The 18,822-nt window shown below is 43.6% G+C and overlaps 1 protein-coding gene across 1 annotated transcript in view; it reads left to right on the top strand.

Moving 5' to 3' along the window:
• The window catches only part of htr2aa (5-hydroxytryptamine (serotonin) receptor 2A, genome duplicate a), a 130,619-nt gene that overhangs the window by 86,402 nt on the left and 25,395 nt on the right, over positions 1–18,822 (top strand). Inside the window, exon 4 of the mRNA XM_030080265.1 lies at positions 10,136–10,336. Coding sequence (XP_029936125.1) covers positions 10,136–10,336 — 201 coding nt within the window. The remainder of the gene's footprint in view (positions 1–10,135; positions 10,337–18,822) is intronic.

Genomic DNA, 18,822 nt, shown 5'->3' with positions numbered 1-18,822 from the left:
TTGGGAACTAATTTTCCCGTTCTCCGTTCCCGCTCTGTATTCCTCTATCAATTATTTTCATATTGCTTCTCTTCTGAAAGCATGCAGAGCTGGCACAGAACGAGGCTTTGCGTGAGCCTCGCTGCTCTGACTTTGTTTCGCTGTTTTCTCTCTGCTGAAGAGAAGCCAAAGCAATATTCAGCGCTCCTCTCCCCGTGTGATTCAGACCAACAGGCTGCTGATCCATTTCTAATTAGAAAGCAACATTACACAACGTTACATTACCCCCTGCCTCGCCGCTGCTGCAGCTTCTCTCTCAAAAAAAACAAAACAAAAACAAATCAGAAACAGCTTCGCTCGGTGACACAGAAAGCTGCAGCTGTCAGCACATTCAGGCTCGGGGAGAGGAAGCAGTTTGCTGGCTTGTTTCTGGCTGGACCGCAGCAGCACTGCAAGACATGAAGTTACACCGCTGGAGAGTTTGGCTGCTGAAGACTAGAGACGTCTGAATGCATGGACCAAACCGTTTTGTCTGTCCATTCCAAATTTATCACATATCTTTGTCACAAATCTCCCAGCAGCCACGTCCAGCTCCATTGTGGAGCTTCACCGAGAACTGACAGTTGAATATAAACATCTAGAAACATCTAGAGACTGGGGTTGACACCATACCAAAAATTCAGCAGGCGATACCAACAGCAGCGAATTTCCACGACTCTTGATACCTGTTTCAATAAAAACAAAAAAGAAAGAAAAGTAATATTCTCAACATGCATCCTTTATTAAAATTCAAGTATTTAAGCCTTTTTAGATTGCATTTCAACTGCAGTGTCCAGCAGAGACATGAGAGAAATACGGAAATAAAAAAACAAGCTTATACATAATTAGAGAAAAAAAACAAAAAAAAACAAAAAACGATTTAACGGGAAACTTCGATAGCACTGTTTGCATGTTTTGTTTTGTAACTTTATTATCATCCCCTGAGCGTCAGCCTTGAATGCAAAATCCTTCCCTACACATCTCTAATCTGCTTCTGCTTTGAGTTCTTTGCAAAAATAAAGCTGTTGTGTTGTGGAATGTGGATTTAAGGCAGAAATGCTGCACAGGAACTAAATGCACAGTGTACTTTTGTGCTGTCCCAGATGAAAGATGATCAACGTGAAAGAAAGGTGGTGATATCTTTGGTCGTGGTCCTGCGTCGTGCTGTGAGAGACAATCATAGATGGCTGCTGTCATGGTCATGTGACCAAAGATGACCCGGGACAAAATCCTGACAGCGTCAGAAATTTAGGTTGACCATCTCACAAAGTGGCCGCTGCTACGACCTACGTCTATGAACCAACCAATGGGAACGCAGCATAAAATAACGACACTGATCAACACGACACTGGAGCGAAACCCAATGATGGAGGTAAAACAAGCAAAACTAAATGTTTGGGATTCTGGGTCCACATTCTCCTCTCTGGACTTTTATCTAAACACATTAATACCATTTAATATTAACAATTAACATTAACCTATTAGTGTCACTGTTGCAAGGCTCCATTCTTGCTGAGCTTCATTATTTACCACTACAGCGACACAGAGTGATCACGTACGCTGATGATGTTTTCTTGTATATTGACTTGTGTGGTAGCCAATAAGATTCAGTCATGTGATCATCGTACAGTCGACATACATCAAACTTGATGTCGTGCCCAACTTTGTTAGATCCACATCTTGCAGCGTAGCTACAGCAAACTTAAAAGATTGCTGAAATCTCACAGTCTGTAGGCGCCATGAGGCTACGCACAGGTGATGTTTCCTGTTTGCATGCAAAAGAAAGAAAGAGGAGCGTCACGTTTGAGACACCGTACTACGACTAGCCTGCTAACAACAAGCTGACACTATCCAAACACCTCTCAGTCAGAGGGATCGGTGATGAAATGAATGGTTCCTAGCCAGAAAAAGCACAGAAACCATTTGTTCACTGACATTTAGAAACACAACTTGACCAAGAACCGACCTGTAATTTGGCCTTCAAAGTGTGAGTTGTGTCAGCGTAAAGCCCCACGCGTCTTCAGCATTCAGCCTCTGCACCCACCCAGACATAACGCCCTCAGAGACAAGCAGAGTGATCGAACCTCTGCCTTTATCTTTCTGCCTTCCTTCTGCATCCATCAGCCAATCAATACCAGCACTTTGTTCCCCTGGTAGTTACACTCACAGCAGCGAGACGAGAACCATTTCAAAAAGTTTGAAAACTGAAGAAATCTTTAAAAGGAGCGCACCAAAAACTTTGGCTCTGGTTCCCCACGCTGCCAACACTTCAGCATGGTGACTGACAGCACTAAAATTATACAAAGTACAAAGAAAGAAGACTGACATTTCACTAGAAAATACTTTTTAGTATTAAAGAAAAAAAAACTTGTACATTTGAAATTGAAGCAATCCAGGTTTATTTTTGCAGCATCTCTTTGCTGTATCCCAAAGCCCATCGCCTTCACTTTTGAATGAAAACAAGGAAAGTGCATTATTTTGCATCATTTTTTTCTGTAAACAACACCAGTCTCTCATACAAAACTGCCAGAAATATAAGGGTTACTCATCATTTGGCTTTGATATATTAGTTATCTTCTATCTGCTCAGCATGGTGTTGCTATGCTAAAGTGTTAACATGGAGCTGGTGATTGATAGATGGTTGAGTTTGCTGTGACCTGGAAAGGCGTTAACCAAATGCAGCATCAAGGATTCATCTCCATTTTCTCCAGCGGCGGCACAGAGCTGGCATGACCTAACTTCACATTTTTTGGTTTTAACGCTCCACTGAGAGTCACACTGCTGAAGCTCGACCTTCCTCTCCAGTCTAGTTTGCAGGTGTTTCTGGCTTTTAGCCACACACTTACAGGTCATCTGGGGTCAAGACTGAAGGTTTGAATGGCTGATCAGATCGACCACTTCTGAATCTACACCAATAAAAACAATACACGCAGTCAGAAAAGATACAGTTCCAATATTAAAAAAAAAAATGCTGGAACATAATAAATAAAAAAAATAATAATAATAATACAAGAAAATTAGCAAGCAATATATGTTTTTAAGTTACAAAAAAATATATTTAGAATTATTAAAATTATATATTTGAAGGCATGATCATTTAATGAGAACCCTCTGGAAGGCCCCTGGGGGTCCCCGGACCCACTTTGAAAACCACTGCTGTATTCTTCATTCTTTATTCCTTTCTTCAATCTTTTTTCCTTTAAATAGTTGCTAAAAGAAAACCTGGTGAATTTCTTATTGATATTATTGCGGATTAATTATTGTTTGTTTTTGCCAGAGGAGGATTAGCGAGCACTTTCTGGAAGCAAATGGTCCAAATAAAGAATAATGAATTAAAATGGCTGGTAGCAATTATAGATATTATAGATGTTATTGTAGATGTCACTGTGGCGGCTGCGTTGCCTCAACCTGCAGGCCGGGGCTTTAACACGGGCAGCGAACAGGAAGTAAGCTTCTGCACTTCCTGTCTGTACGTGGCCTCGGGGTTTCAGTCATGCTGGAAGTGTGTGTGTGTGTGTGTGTGTGTGTGTTGTGGCTCCTGCGGGTCAGTAGTTCCCTTGTTATGTGGTGCTGATGTCAGAACAGCTTCGTGTGTGTTCGCGCCGCTGGAGAAACAACTTGTGATCACACTCGTGACTCATGCAGCCGCCGCCGCTCCTCCAGCCTCTCCAGCCACCCAGCCTCGTCACCCGGCCTCGCCACCCGGCCACAACACACCACCTGTCAGGATCACTGAGGAGTGTAAGGAGTGTGTGGAGTGTGTGCCTGGGCTTGCTCTGACACTGTCACCGCGTGGCGTGGGGAACCTGGACTGACTGATGCTTTTTATTATTAGCACCTTTCACTTTGCACTCGCTCTCACTGGATTCTGTTCATCCAAGCATTTTAATATCAGTTTTAATATCGCAGTGAGGCTGAAGGGTTATTGCAGAGATTTTTCACCCCTGTCTTGTAAAAAATTCATTCCCATACAATTAAACTGCATTCTTAATTATGTGCAGAGGATAAGGTCATTATTAACAAAATCTAACGAAATAACGAAAGCTAGGTGTTAAGCTGTATTGTGTGCTTTAAAAAATTAACTAAAATAAACTAAAAAAAAAAAAAAAAAGACTAAAACCGACACTGAAACTAATGAAAATTAAACTAAAACCTGTTTTAAAAAGTAGTTAAAACTCAATTTAAATTGAAAATGAAAAGTCAAAACAAAATGAAATTCTTAATTAGGTTTAGGGGAAAATGTATTTTGTCGTGTATTATATTTCTGATGCATCACAGATACATTTCTGATCCACATATTTTATTTTTCATGTCAGGCAGCATTTTAGCCAGTTCCATTACGTTAGCCACCAAAAGTGCGTGGTTGTGTGTGTCGTTGTTTGAAACCGACAGCACTTCCGCCTTTTTGTGATGTCACACATACGGTGACTCCGCCCACTTAAACTAGCCAACCCGCCTCCGTTCCCCAGGAAGAGAAAGCCAAGAGAGAGGAGCTGTGAAACTATATTTATCAGACCAAAACCACAAATACATCTTGCAGAGAAATCAACAGTTCAAATAAAACCCTGGAAAAGTGAACAGCATGGGGCCTTTAATAGCAAAACACCTGCTGTGACATCACTGAGTGGGTGTGGCCAGAAGTGCGGCACGCCTGGAAGTTTCAGCCTCTAGAGGGCAGTGCAGCGAACGTTTTCTGCTGGTGTTTGCTCTTTAAAACAAGCTCAAAAGCAGCCAATGATGTCAACTGCTGTTTTTTTTTTTTTTTTTTTTTTTTTTTAAATCAGCCGATCAATCACAAGGAGAAGATAAGATGACATCAGCGATGGCTCAGGCCACTTTTCTTTGGTTTTGTGTTTGGATGAAACATGAAATATGACCAGCAACAACCTGCCCAGCTTGTTTTTAAGAGACTCTCCATTTCTGCATGAAGATGCCTGTTTATTCATTTACTGCAGAAAAAAAAAAAAAAAAAAAAAACAGTGTAGCTGCAAAAAAAGTAAAATCTGCTCGGCAGTACGACTGAGAGCTGTTCTCCTCAGTCAGAGGAGGCCCTGCTGTGGCTCCTTAATGGAGAAACAAAACACAGATTCAATAAAAAACCTCTTAATAGAAAGTGCAAGAGAAAGTAGAGAGAAGAAGAAGAAGATGGAGAGGAGTCGATCTGAGTTGAGGTGAAAAGAAAAGTCTCTTAAAATCGAGCGCCAGGTGAGAGAGACGAGGTGCCAGACACCCGCTGAAAGAGAAAAAAGATGGGAGGGGGAAAAGAGAAGAAGTGAGAAGTGAGTGGGAGCGAGGAGGAGGAGGAGGAGGAGGAGGAGGAGGAGCGGGCCGTCGGCAGGTGTCTGCCGGTGACCATGGAGACGGCGAGCAGCGTGCATGAGTCACCGCTTCCCAAATAAGAGCGAGGCGCTCTCTGGATCAGAGCCAGTCTCACCTGTGGCATCAAGGGAGCTGAGCGGGAGGAGGAGAGAGGAGATCCTGCGTGTCCTGCAATAGAGGATCTTTGATCGTGATGATCTCTCTCTCTCTCCCTCTAATACGCTCTGATCTGTGTCTGTTTATACTGAAGGCACAAAAAAACATCACAAAAAAAAATCAACAGCAAATAATTAACCCCTTAAACTCAGATTTCCCTTAAATTTGCTCTTAAGTGGCATCAAAGCCAGAAAAAGACGTGCTTTTCCCATCCAGCAGCACAGAGTCTCGTCCATGTTGAAGCTCCATCTCTCTGATTCTGAGGGAAATATTCAAAGCCAAGGTGTCGTTGTTTTATGGCTGCAGAATCATATCAGACAGAAAAGATCTGCATGTCTTGTGCTTCATTTCAGACACATTTCCCTGGAATTCATCAGCTCATGTTTGGGATCTTTGGAAACCTCAGGATCTCCACTAGAATTTAAAATAAAGTCCTGAGGGTTTGAATGAAGCTCGGCCGTGCACCGATCACGAATGCACTGATGAAACTTGCAGCGCTGAAGAGGTTCAGTTTCATCTTCTCTGTTCACATCTTCTTTTTCAATGTAAAGAAAATCCACCAGTGGGATGAGATAATCCCTCATGTTCCCAGTGCAGTTTCACTTAATTCAGTTTTTTTTTTTTCTGGGGACAAGAATAAACATGTTGAAGTAAGGCAGAATGAGGCAGATCAGCCATCAGGATCAAGAAAATGACTCTTGATTCAAGAAAAATGTGGAAACAGGTGGCAGATTTTTTACCTTGTTGGATGAAAAATAAGATTTGAACTCTCAAGATGAGACTGATTGGTAACATGGATTCATTGCATTACTGTTATATTTTATTTTCTATTGCCTTCTGCAAAATCTTAGGCTTTTCATCTTGTATTCTGGAAGAGGTTATTTTTCCTTTCCTTCCTTTTTTCCTTTTACAAGAATAAGTTATTCCTGTCTTTTATTTTCCTTCCTAGCATTTGTTCTCAGTCGACTCCCCTGGTAAAATAACAGTAATATAAATCAAATAAAACCAGCACATTGTATGCATATGATTCCTATGTGCATGTGAAAGGCGTACCTGCCTGCGCTGAGGCGGCTCGGAGCAGAGTGGAGTGTTATTTCCAGGGGGAAATGGCTTCAAAACCAATCTGCAGCTCTATATTTAGGGCTGGACGCTGTGTGAGCAGCCGGACCGTCAGTCATCAGGGAGACACATCAGTGTGTGCGACAGAGGAAGTATGTTTGTGTGTGTGTGTGTGTGTGTGTGGTGTGCACTGACAGTCCAGGCATTGTGTGAGTGTGTGTGTTTTCTCTATTTGAAGCGTGTTTGCAGTGCGAGGCAGGTTTTCAAGCCCCTGGCCACGCTCCATCAGCATGACTCATTCCATTTAACATTGTGTGGTCAGGCTGTAATGAGCTTTTCACAGAGCGAGTCCATGAAAAACCTGCAGCGTGTTCCTGCGAGTGCTCTCTGCTGCGGCCGCCGGCTCCATTAAGACAAACGCAGCGGGCACTCGGTAACAAACAGCCGCTCTCGTGTCTCATTAGTGTCCATCCACATGAAGCAGAGTCACTGCAGAGGAAACCAGCGACTCACACTCGTCTGGAAGCGAAGCAGCTCCTGAGGTGAGGGCGATACCTGGCTCCCCTCAGCAGGACGGGCAGGAGGCGAAAAAACAACCTCACACCTTTGAACAGCAGATTATTACGAACTACAGTTAAGATTAAACAACGTCTGGTGGTCACGTGATGTCATATCAAGGGATCGACAAATTCCTCATTTCCTTACCTTAACCCTGACCTTTTCCTAACCTTAACCATCACAACAAACTTTTCCCTAACCTTAAATTAACCTTTTCCTAACCTTAACCAAGTGTTAGTGGCTAGCTCGCTCAGGAAACAGAGGAATTCAACTCACACACTTTCAAATAATATTTATTTGGATCCATGGATAGCATAGATAATAGTGCACCATTTTATTTATTTCATTTTATCTTATCATTTTTTTATTTTCAATGAAACAAGATAAAAAATAAATATGATAATATTATAGTAATAATATAACAGTAATGTAATATCATCACATAATATTGTTGAATAATTTATTATAATCATTTTCATATTCATATTGTATATGTACTGTATGTATGCATACACATCATATATCCACTGTCTGGAAATTGAAACGGTGCATCTTCATGGTGACATCATGAGGAAGCAGCTGGCGTGAACGAGCCAATATCAACACACCCCTCCCATAAACACATCACATTAAAGAAGACAGATGCTCTCAATATGCTGCTTCACTGTGACTTTCAAGTGTGTGAGGTGCAAAAAAAAAAAAAAGAGAGAGCATGCTTTGTGTGTGAGCCTTGCCTGAGTGAATAGAGGTGACATCTGAAAATAAACTGCAGACGGTGTGTCGGCGTCCTGCAGACGGTCCCTGTGTGTGTGATGCTGCCGCTCAGCGCTGAGGCTCCTGCAGCCGGCAGGCCGAGGGAGCTGCTCTCTGCGGGAGACAGCAGCTCTCACTGGGACTCTCACACCACCAGGGAGCCGAGTGAGCTGTGTGTGTGTGCAGCCGGCCGGCTCGTCTCAGAGTGAGAGTGTGTGTGTGTGCGGCCGGCTCGTCTCAGAGTGAGAGTGTGTGTGTGTGTGTGTGTGCGGCCGGCTGGCAGCGTGTTGTACTTTGCGTCAGACAAAGTCACTTTCTGCAGAAAAAGTTCCAGACTCCATCAATTTCACAGACGCCAGGCGCTTAACATTTCCTGAATGTGGAAGTCATGGCTCATTTGCCGCGTGGAATAAGGGCCTTCATTTAGTTATAAATCCAATATGTGAAATGTCACCATGATGACACCCAGCGAGGACGGTCACACACACTTCATGCTCGCGATAGCAGCTGGGAAACTATTTTACAACTATTTTACTGTCTCTGTGTCTCCTCTCTTTGTCCTTCTCCAGGTTACAGTTTTCTGTCCTTGTCTTTCCCTGTCTGTCTCTCTGTCTCTCTGTTTCTGTCTCTCTGTCTCTCTCTCCTTCTTTATTGCAATTATATCCAAATCAAAAAGGCTTTCCTGGGATGAAAAACACGCATACCAACACTGATAGCAGCTGATCTTTGGATAACATGGAAAAGGAGTGTATTTATGGTTATTATTACCACGGGCATCTCTGCTCCCCCCTCTGAGCCGGCTGGTGGCTCCAGCGAGCCAACATCCTGAAAATCAGGATAACGCCGACCGCCGTTCCACCAGCGTGAGCACGAGCCCTGGGCGGGCAGACTGTAATCGGATGAAGCAAAGGTGCATGAAATCCAGGTGTTAATCGACTTAGGACGCAGAGCCAAGTCTCCATCTCAGCTTCACTGCTTTGGCTGACAAAATAATCAGTCTGATAGCAGAAACCGTAGATCTGGAGCCACTAGAATCTAATATTTTTTCCCAACCAGTCCACCAAATATTAAGAGAACCCACTGGTGGTAGTTTTCAGATTTCCTGCTGAAAGACAGACAAACAGTGATGCGCACAGAGAGAGGTACACATGGTGTGCAGGAAATGTTTTAGTGACTTTCCCATTAAAATCCACAGAGCAGGACGGCTGACCGGCATTCCTTTTGTGAGGGTTTGACAAATATTATAGGAATATTATAGGAATAGTGATGCTTCTTCAGGTAGCCCACAAGGGGTGAATTATTTATTATTATTTTTATTATTATTAGGTATTATTAATGCTAGTATAATGTGTGTGTGTGTGTGTGTGTGTGTGTGTGTGTGTGTGTGTGTGTGTGTGTGTGTGTGTGTGCCTGCCTGTGTGGGTTACCTTGACGACTGGTGTGTGAAGGTGTGGAGTCTACAAACAATCCTGGTTATTATGTGGCTGCATATCATGACAGTCGGAGGAAGGCATGAACTCTCAGCAATGTTACAGTGAAATCTTTAAAAAAAAAAAAAAAAAAAAGTAGTTTGGTGTTGTGCAGCTGGCATTAAGTTCTGGGAAAAAACTGAAATCCACAAACAGCACAAGTGTTGAGTTTTCTGGTTGATTTCAATAACAAAATTCTGTTTCTTTGCCTGACTCTTTAATTAAAAAGGTGATGGTGCAATTTTGTATTCATTATATACGCTTATATCTCCCTAAACCTGCAAAGCTGTGAGGGCTGAAACTTCCCTTAAATGAAAGGTTATGATTGACGGCTGCGTGACGATGATGATGATGATGAGCAGCTAGGTTTGCAGATGCTGACTGGAGGAGAAGCCGTCATATTTAGTTAAATTTGGGACGGGTGTTGCAAATTAGCATCTGCATTGAAACACAGCAGGATACAGTGATTCAAACAGTCACAGTTCCTTCAGTAAATTCTGCTCTCAGGCCTCAGCAGAAGACCTTACAGCCCCACTGACTCCTCATTGTTGCAGAGAACTATGGTCACCGTTTTACTCTGCACCAGCCACATGACCAAGCAATGGCTGTTCTGCTCTATTCCAGTTCTGTTTAAGGTTTTGGTGTCAGTCCCTCACAAAGAGCGAGGCCCTCCCTCCACACACACGAGTTGGCTTTGAGTTGAGGTTTTAATTCATTTTCAGATTCGTAACCCAGCAGGACCGGAGCCGACCAGCTCAACTCACAGTTCTTCTTTTCCCCTCCTTCCCCTGTCCGTCCTCCAGACTACGGGTGGCCGCTGCCCCCTGACCTTTGTCCCATCTGGATCTACCTGGACGTCCTGTTCTCCACAGCGTCCATCATGCACCTGTGCGCCATCTCCCTGGACCGCTACATCGCCATCCGCAACCCCATCCACCACAGCCGCTTCAACTCGCACACCAAGGCCCGCATCAAGATCATGGCCGTCTGGACTATCTCTGTGGGTAAGGGGGCGCACACACACACACACACACACACACACACACACACACAGGATACCTGGCTGTCAGGTAATGCATGCTCTGGCAGCCATTGTGGCGGTTCTCTGGTCTTGGTGAGCAGCTTGTTGCCCCCGCTGGGTCAGATTTTTGTTTTGTCCCATACCACTGAGGCTCTAGTGCTAAAAATGTATTTTAATAAGAATTTAAATTATATATTGAATATGTGGAGGGCCCTGATCTTGTTGCCCACGGCGTTTCAAAGACAGTTTTTATTATTTGGGGCTCTGGCAACAGTTTGTTGAGGTTAAAGGAGCGTCCCAGTGCCTCTGCATGTTCAGGGTAATATCTACAAAACGATTCTGCTGCTCTCCTCCCAGAGCGAGCAGTGGGCTTTCAGAGCTGCCACATCACTCCTCCTCCCTTTCCTCCATTCATTCCACTACGATATGAACATGAACTTTCAGAGCCTTCACACTTTCTTCACTCCAGTTTTCCATCAGCCCAATAAAGTCCTCCACATGAGTTTTCCTAAAAGCAGCAGCACTGTTGGCTTTTCAGGACTTTTTCACACTGAAACGCTCCCTCCTCCTCCTCCTCCTCCTCCTCCTCCTCCGCCAGGGAAAATAGTCCCCGGGGAAACGTTTTACTTTCCACAGCCAATTATCATCTGTGTGGTTTCTGAGTGTTGAGGACTTTGAACATTATGAGGCGGCTGCTTCAACCACAAATTCACATTTTGACTCTGTGCTGTGAAATTTAGAGTTCCTCCCACATGGTTTGATAAATGGTTTAATGATGTGGAAAATGTGGAGGAGTTGTAGTAAACAGGTCAAACATTCAAAATCAAACAGTCCTCATGTTCAAGTAGAGACAAAAATCTACCTCATCACTCTGTTCACTTACTGAGGATGATGAGAACTGAATGGATACACACACACACACACACACACACACGCAGCACAACAAGCTGGCTCTCTGCTTGTAGCTGCTGTTTATATTTTTAGACTTTACTTTCTCACAGCCAGTCCTGCAGCCTCGTCGGTGGAGGAGCTGAGGACAGGCGGTACACTCTGTCCTGAAGCGCAGCACGGCTCTGCAAACAAGACGGGCTCTTTGTGAGCACACGAAGGCTAAACTGCCACCAAACAGGGGCAAAAAAAACAAGCAAAAAAAAAAAAAAAAAAGCCATGGCAACCGTCTCTCCTCTGAAAAACCATGAAAAGCATTTTTGGGATTTGTATTGTTTTGTCTTATTGTAAGGTCAAAGAATTTGGCAGGAGAAGTGCAGAATGAACACATGAGAAACTGTCGCTCCTCTTGTCAGGTGTCACACACACACACACACACACACACACACACACACACGTCACCCCTGTCATCTATCAGCCTCGATCGCCCATCACTGCTCCTCTCTCACCTCATGACATTCAGTCCAGGCCTTTCGTTTGCACCACAGTGTCTCTGCTAGAATGATCAGCAACTTTTACAGCAAATATAGTTTTTTTTTTTTTTTTTTTTTTTTTACAGTTATAAAAAACGATCTACTTGCATAGAAATAATAATTTAAAAAAAAAGACCTCCTTTTACTTTTTTAGTAACATCAGTCTGATTAACCCCTTATTGTTGTGACAGCTCGGCCTCCCCTCAGAGGCTCAGTTTTAAACGTAGGTGGTGAAGACGCTGGTATCGAAAGCACAGGAGCGAGCACGCAAGGAGCTCAAGGGACAACAAAATATTTAATGATGTCGAGGGAAACGCAGGAAGCACTAGAAACACAGGAATTACATACATCACATGCAGCAAAGACAATGACTGGACGAGGAGCAGAACTGAACACAGGACTTAAATACACAAGAACTGATCAGGTAACAAGACGCACCTGGGGAAGGAGCTGGAGCACAAGACAGGAGACACAGAGGACAGGCTGACGGAAACACTGGGAGGGATCAGGACAGCCAGGGATGATTGACAGCCTCAGGACAGGTGTGGAGGTGGGAGGGGCAAAGCAGACTAACCAGACACAGGTGAAAACACTGATTGGACCAGGGCAAAGGAACCACAGGAGAACAGAAAAATAACCCTGCGTTCCAAATCGCATACTTATACTTTTTACTTTTAGTATGTACTGCAGCTGCCCTTACAAAGTATGTAGTTTAGTATGAAATATGCATGCATATGCATACTATTGGGACACACTACATACATCATCCCTGAAGTCCGGCCCTCTCGCTCACTTCCTCCGCCGTGCGTAGCGGCAAATTTGAATGTTGTTGTCAAAATGCCGGTGCTGTTTCATACTGCGCTGTCCTCTGTCATATTTATTATCTTCTGTCTTCCTGTCGCTTCTGCGGTCACTGAGCGAGTTTTGTGCGATATGTGCGTTTTGTTGTCGTCCGTATGTGGGCGTCCGCTGCACAAAGGATTGTGGGTCAGCATGGCCAGAGCATCATGCTGAAATCCATACTGCGAAATCTGACCGGATATAGTAGAACATCCTGGTACTCTTGGCATACTGCATCTGACATACTATGTATTGGGACACACTAAATCTTTTTTTCCCTACTAAATAGTATGGTAGTATGAGTATTGGAACGCAGGGCAAGAGTCCAAAAACACAAGAAACACGAAACCATGACAGTCTCACATTAAACTAGAAGACCTAAGGAAGCCCCTGATGTCCAACACGTCATGCAAGGCGGCTGAATATTGTTCCGATGTCTAGCTAAACCAGCATGGAAGAAAACCAGCATGGATTCAATGAGCCACATTTGATTCCTGTGTGATGATGTTGGCCCCCATAGCAGCCATTTCACTGCAGCCAGAGACTTTTGTCACACTGGACGTGGCTGGAGAAAATGACCTCTAGTGACCATTGGAGGGATATTTGACCATTTTTATTAATTCTCCAGTGGTCACAAACGGTTAAATTTTGCACAAAATACAGATGGTATCAACACAAACCAACAAGGAGGAGGAGGAAAAGGAGGAGGAGGAGGAGGAGGAGGAGGAGGAGGAGGAAGAGGAGGAGGAGGAGGAGGTTTCTATCAGGGTTCCTGTAAAGCTGAGGTGGGTGAGGAGAGCGGAGGTGATGCTGGGATGAAAATGGAGGATTGTGGAAATGATCGGGCGTTTAGACGTGATCGATGTTTCATCCCGAGCTGTCAGAAACACCACGAGTGTCACTTTTATTTTGCTGGAGAGGAGCAGCATCTGTCTGCCTGTCTGCCTGTCTGTCTGTCTGCCTGTCTGTCTGTCTGTCTGTCTGCCTGTCTGCCTGTCTGTCTGCCTGCCTGTCTGTCTGTCTGTCTGCCTGTCTGCCTGTCTGTCTGCCTGCCTGTCTGTCTGTCTGTCTGCCTGTCTGCCTGTCTGTCTGTCTGTCTGTCTGCCTGTCTGCCTGTCTGTCTGTCTGTCTGTCTGCCTGCCTGTCTGTCTGTCTGTCTGCCTGTCTGTCTGTCTGTCTGTCTGCCTGCCTGTCTGTCTGTCTGTCTGCCTGTCTGTCTGTCACATGGCCTCGGGCCCCGGCGCTGCAGAGAGGAAAGCACACGAGGGAACAGGAGGATTGATCTGCGTCTTCTCAGCTCATAAAGAGCCTGCTTTTGTTTTTCTCTCCTCTTTCTGCACAGTGCATGACAACTGATCGATCAATCAATAACTTTATTTGTCCCCTGGGTGGCAGCTGGTCATGCAGCAGCGGGACACACACATGAAAACACACATAAACACAGCACTAAAGCAAAATAAAGGCATACATAGTCAATTAATTTTTGAAAGTTCATGTATTCTCAGTTACTTTGGGCTTGTTTTTCTGTGAAGTCACAAACATCATGACAGCTTCTGTGTTTTCAGGCTTGTTTCTGAAGTGTGTTTGTGTTTGGCCTCGCTCCCTGTGTGTCCAACAGTACACTAAACTGGACTGATAATCTAATTTGTCATTAGAATCCCTAGCAGAGGTTGTCCTCAGTCAGAGAATGAGACATTTTCTAATCCCCTTTTCCCTCTGGACGTCCACTGGTTCAGTTCCTGTGGGTAGCATTTCCTGTTAGCTTAGCATAAAGAGTTGAAGTCTATGGGAGTCATTAGCCTGGCTCTGTTGAAGTGAAAACTAAACCTTGCAGCAGCTCTGAAGCTGTCTGACTCACACAGTGGATCATGTCTTGGATTTTTTTTTTTAAATGAGAGAGAACAGAGGTGAGAATGGTGTCAACATCTGGTCTCAGTCTGGAGAAGTTAGAAAAAGAGGATTTTTGCCCAAAATATTGCAGTATTCCTTTAATAAGATGTAATTTTCGTTAATATTATCACCAGGCCACTTTCTTATATGCATCTTCTTAACTTCTGTTGTCATTCATTCATTCATTGGTCCTTCATTTTTAGTCAGCCGTCTGGTTTTCCTCCACTTCTTTAGAGTTAAAGAGAAAAATGTAAAATTACAAGTTACAGTATTTTCAAAGTGGTTGCTTAAGAAATCCATAATAAACTGAGCAAGTGGCCTTTCTGTCACCGTGCCGTCGCTACGAGTCGTGCTTCCATCCACCTGGTAGCTTGTTTCTCTCGTCAGATCTGGCAACACAGAGCAGAGTGTCTGTTCTCAGTCCTCCAGCCTCAGTCGGACGTTCAAGGCGATTTTATTTATTTTTTATTTTATTTTATTTTTATTTTTTTTGTGGCCGAGGTTGAAAGGAAAGAGCTTTTCAGCAGCGCTTCAGGAGAAAAACACAAATCAAAAACCTTCCTGCCGCTCCATTCAGCCGCTCAAGAGGCTGATGTTCTCTACTTGAGGCAGGTCACGACCACACACACACACACACACACACACACACACACACACACTCACACACACTCACACACACACACACACACACACACACACACTCAATATCATATCAGCAGGTGAATGAAGTTCATATAACCAGCAGTCAAAGAGATGAGGGAGAGCAGCTGTGTGTGTGTGTGTGTGTGGTCGTGACCTGTCTCAGGTAGAGAACCAAAAATCTACCAGTGGGATTAGATAATCCCACTTGTTTCCAGTCAGTTTCCAGTGAGTCTTTTCGTGTGTGACCGTTTGGTTTCCTTCACCTGACCTTCCCCTGACCTTCACCTGACCTTCACCTGACCTTCCCCTGACCTTCCCCTGACCTTCCCCTGACCTTCCCCTGACCTTCACCTGACCTTCACCTCGACACCTGAACGGATCCAAACTGCAGATTGCAGGCCACAGAAAAAGTTCATTCACAGCAGCGCCACCTTGTAGCTGAAAGTCTGCAGCTTTAAATTAATCCAGTTAATCCAACAGGAGCCTTGAGACAGTCAGGTGTAATCCTCATTTCCATCCCCCCCCCAAAAAAACACCTGAACTTTAAGTTTTGTACAAAAAAGCTGCTATGAACCTGGAAGCCGGACTGACTGTTGGGTTTACAAGTGGATTTTGAGCTGTCAGCGCCCTCTAGTGGTCAGACATCGCTCACTGCAGCCGGTTATGAGAAGTCAGTTCAATATAATTTTACACAGTTCACCTTTAATACTGCACAGATCCTCATATGGCAGAAAATAAAGACGGCAGGCAGGCAGGGTTTGTGTTGTGGCACTGAACAAAACAGCATGTCAGCACCGTCACGCCCGGCCTGGTGTCACGCCCGGCCTGGTGTCAACGCCCACATGTCTCACCAAAACACTTATTTCAGTGTTTGTCATAAAAATAAAAAATAAAAAACCCTCTGAAATACAAACCAAATCTTCACATTTCAGACAGAGGCACTGACTGATCTATCACTGAATCATTTACCCATGAACATGCACCAATACAGCACAGGATGATGATATTATATAATATCAGATAAAATAAAGTGTAAAACAGTGTAAGTATAGGTGGTTTGAGACGCGCTCGTCAGTAAACAGGCTTTATTCTTAATTAGGATTAGATCTTCTCATCAGAATTTTTTTTTTCTTGTAATCTCAGAGAATATCTGAGTTGTCTGAGTTGTTAAATTTACAAATATAATCTCAGAAAGAGAGTTTTTGTTTGTTTGTTTGTTTTTTTCTCAGGATATTCCCTCTCTGCCCCGACGCTGTAATGTTTTTTTTATCCGCGATCCAAGAGTTTTCTTGAATTAAGTGTCACTTTCTCGATCCCAGTGGCTGATTTGCTTCATTCTGTAGGGTTTTTTTTCTCCCACATTACATTCAGAGGCGGCAACAGTTCTTAAACAAATCACATTCTCTCTAACCTTAGACACGATCAAGTTGCTACAGGAAAACCACAGAAATATTACAGGCGACAGCGTGAATGTGTGCGTTGCAGCTACTACAGGAATCCACCTCAGCAGAGAACCTGACCCTCTCAGAGCTGCTGGATTAATCCAATAATCTGAGCTGAAGGTGTAACAGAGGTGAAACACATTGTCAGTGACTGACAGCTGCATTAAAACGAGGCTGTCTGCTTTAAAGACCTGCTGCCTGTTGTTACCAGGTGGGTACCAGCTTCCAGCCCTCCAGAGCATCTGAGCTGAAAGTCCCGTCCTCGGTTTGTTCAGTTCACAGTCGCTCATCCCGCTCTCACTGCGAGCTCATTAAGCTGACAAATCACAGAGGAGTCGTCTTTCTCCGGGTGGAAGTTTGCCCGCAGCTTTGATTTTATCAGGATGACAGAGAACATGAGCCACCAGGAGAGCTAACGCAGTTATCCTGATTTATCATGAGAGAACACACAGTCGGCCTCGGTGACGCGGAGCTGATCTAACGAGCTGTGTGACAAATGACACGCCGCGTCTTTATAAACATATAAAACAAAAAGGACAAAAAAAGAAAAAAAAAACCTGCAGCACCTGAAGCCCACGTGCACAGAAGGCTGCAAGAATGAAAGAAAGACGTTGATAAATGATTTTCAGTGAAGCGTCTCAAACCAAAAGAGCTCGATCTCGACGAAAATAAATCCTGTCAGCGGCTGAGGAGTTTGTGATAAAGAGAAAGAGACGCTTTTAAAAACCGTCGCCGCCGTCGCCCTTGTTCTCTCCTCGCTGCTAACGGCGGGACATTTATAAACGTCTGCCGGCCCAGCCGTCCTTCTCTCGAGAGCCGGCGCTGATGCTGCTCTCATGGCTCACAGGAGGAGAACAGAGACGAGGACGTGAGTTTGTGGTTGGAAAAAAAAAATTGAGTTGCTGAATGCCGTGTGGACGCTGCAAAAATATTCATGCCACCACGTCATCCTCTTGCTCTGAAACCGAATGGAAAATTCACTCTGCTGCTTTTTTTCTTTTTTGCATTTAATTAGTTTTTAGTTTGTTACATCCATTTATAATCCAACAACCTGTAAGAACATTTGTGTAGAGTGTCACTCTGCCAGATTAAAAGATTTCATCAGAATAAATGTGATTCGACCTCCTGTAACTTTCTCTCTCCTTCTTCTTCTGTGTTCATGGCAAGAACACATGGATGCTGCAAAAAAATCTCTTCATTTAGTCTCATTTTCGAGTTCAAACAAAGTCAATAATCTGCCAGTGGGATGAGATAATCCCACTTGTTTCCAGTGCTAATCAATTTGTTTTTCCAGAATTTTCCTTGAATCGAGAGTCATTTTCTTGATCCCAGTGGCTGATCTGCCTCATTCTGCCTCGTTTCAACACATTTATACTGAAACCAGTCAAACTGACCTGGAAACAAGTGGGATTATCTCATCCTGTTGGCAATTATAACACCAGAGACATACTGAGGCTTGTTAACTTTTTTTTTTTTTTGCAGCACAGCAACTCACAAACATTTTTATCCTTTTTCTTCTGCAAAAGTACAATTTTCATGTGTTTTTTCACGAGCAGAACAGAAATATGAAAATGGAAAATACACTGCAGAACACCTGCATGTCGAGAAGTCATTAAAGTTTCTTCAGTGTTGTTTCGTCTTGTTTTTCTGCATTTAGGTAAAAAATACGCCAGTGGGATTTGGTAATCTCACTTTTTTTTCCAATGCAGTTTCATTCATTTCAGAATAAGTGTGTTGAAATACGGCAAATCAGCCACTAGGATCAAGAAAATGACACTAGATTCAAGAAAATTCTGGAAACAGGTGGGATTATCTCATCCCACTGGCAGATTATTGACCTTGTTTGAAGAAAAATAAGATTTGAACACTGAAGATGAGACTGACTGGTTGGTAACATGCATTTGTTGCATTACTGTTTTATTTTATTTTCTATTGCTTTCTGCAAACTCTTAGTCTTTTCATCTTGTCCTCTGCAAAAGTTTTTTTTTTTTTCTTTTTACAAGAAAAACTTATTCCTGTCGCATTTGTTCTCAGTCGACTCCCCTGGCAAAATAGCAGTTATATAAATCAGATAAAACCAGCACATCATATGCATATGATTCATATGTGTGTGGAGTGTTATTTCCAGGGGGAACATGGAGAGTTTTTTTTTTGCAAGGGGCATGTGTGTTTATCATGAACACCACAGAAGAAGAGCAAGGCAAATGTCCACAGGTAGAGAGGAAGTCACATTT

The sequence above is a fragment of the Myripristis murdjan genome, chromosome 21, assembly GCF_902150065.1.
Source record: "Myripristis murdjan chromosome 21, fMyrMur1.1, whole genome shotgun sequence".
In the NCBI taxonomy this organism is placed as follows: domain Eukaryota; kingdom Metazoa; phylum Chordata; class Actinopteri; order Holocentriformes; family Holocentridae; genus Myripristis; species Myripristis murdjan.
This window is presented reverse-complemented; position numbering and strand designations above follow the sequence as displayed.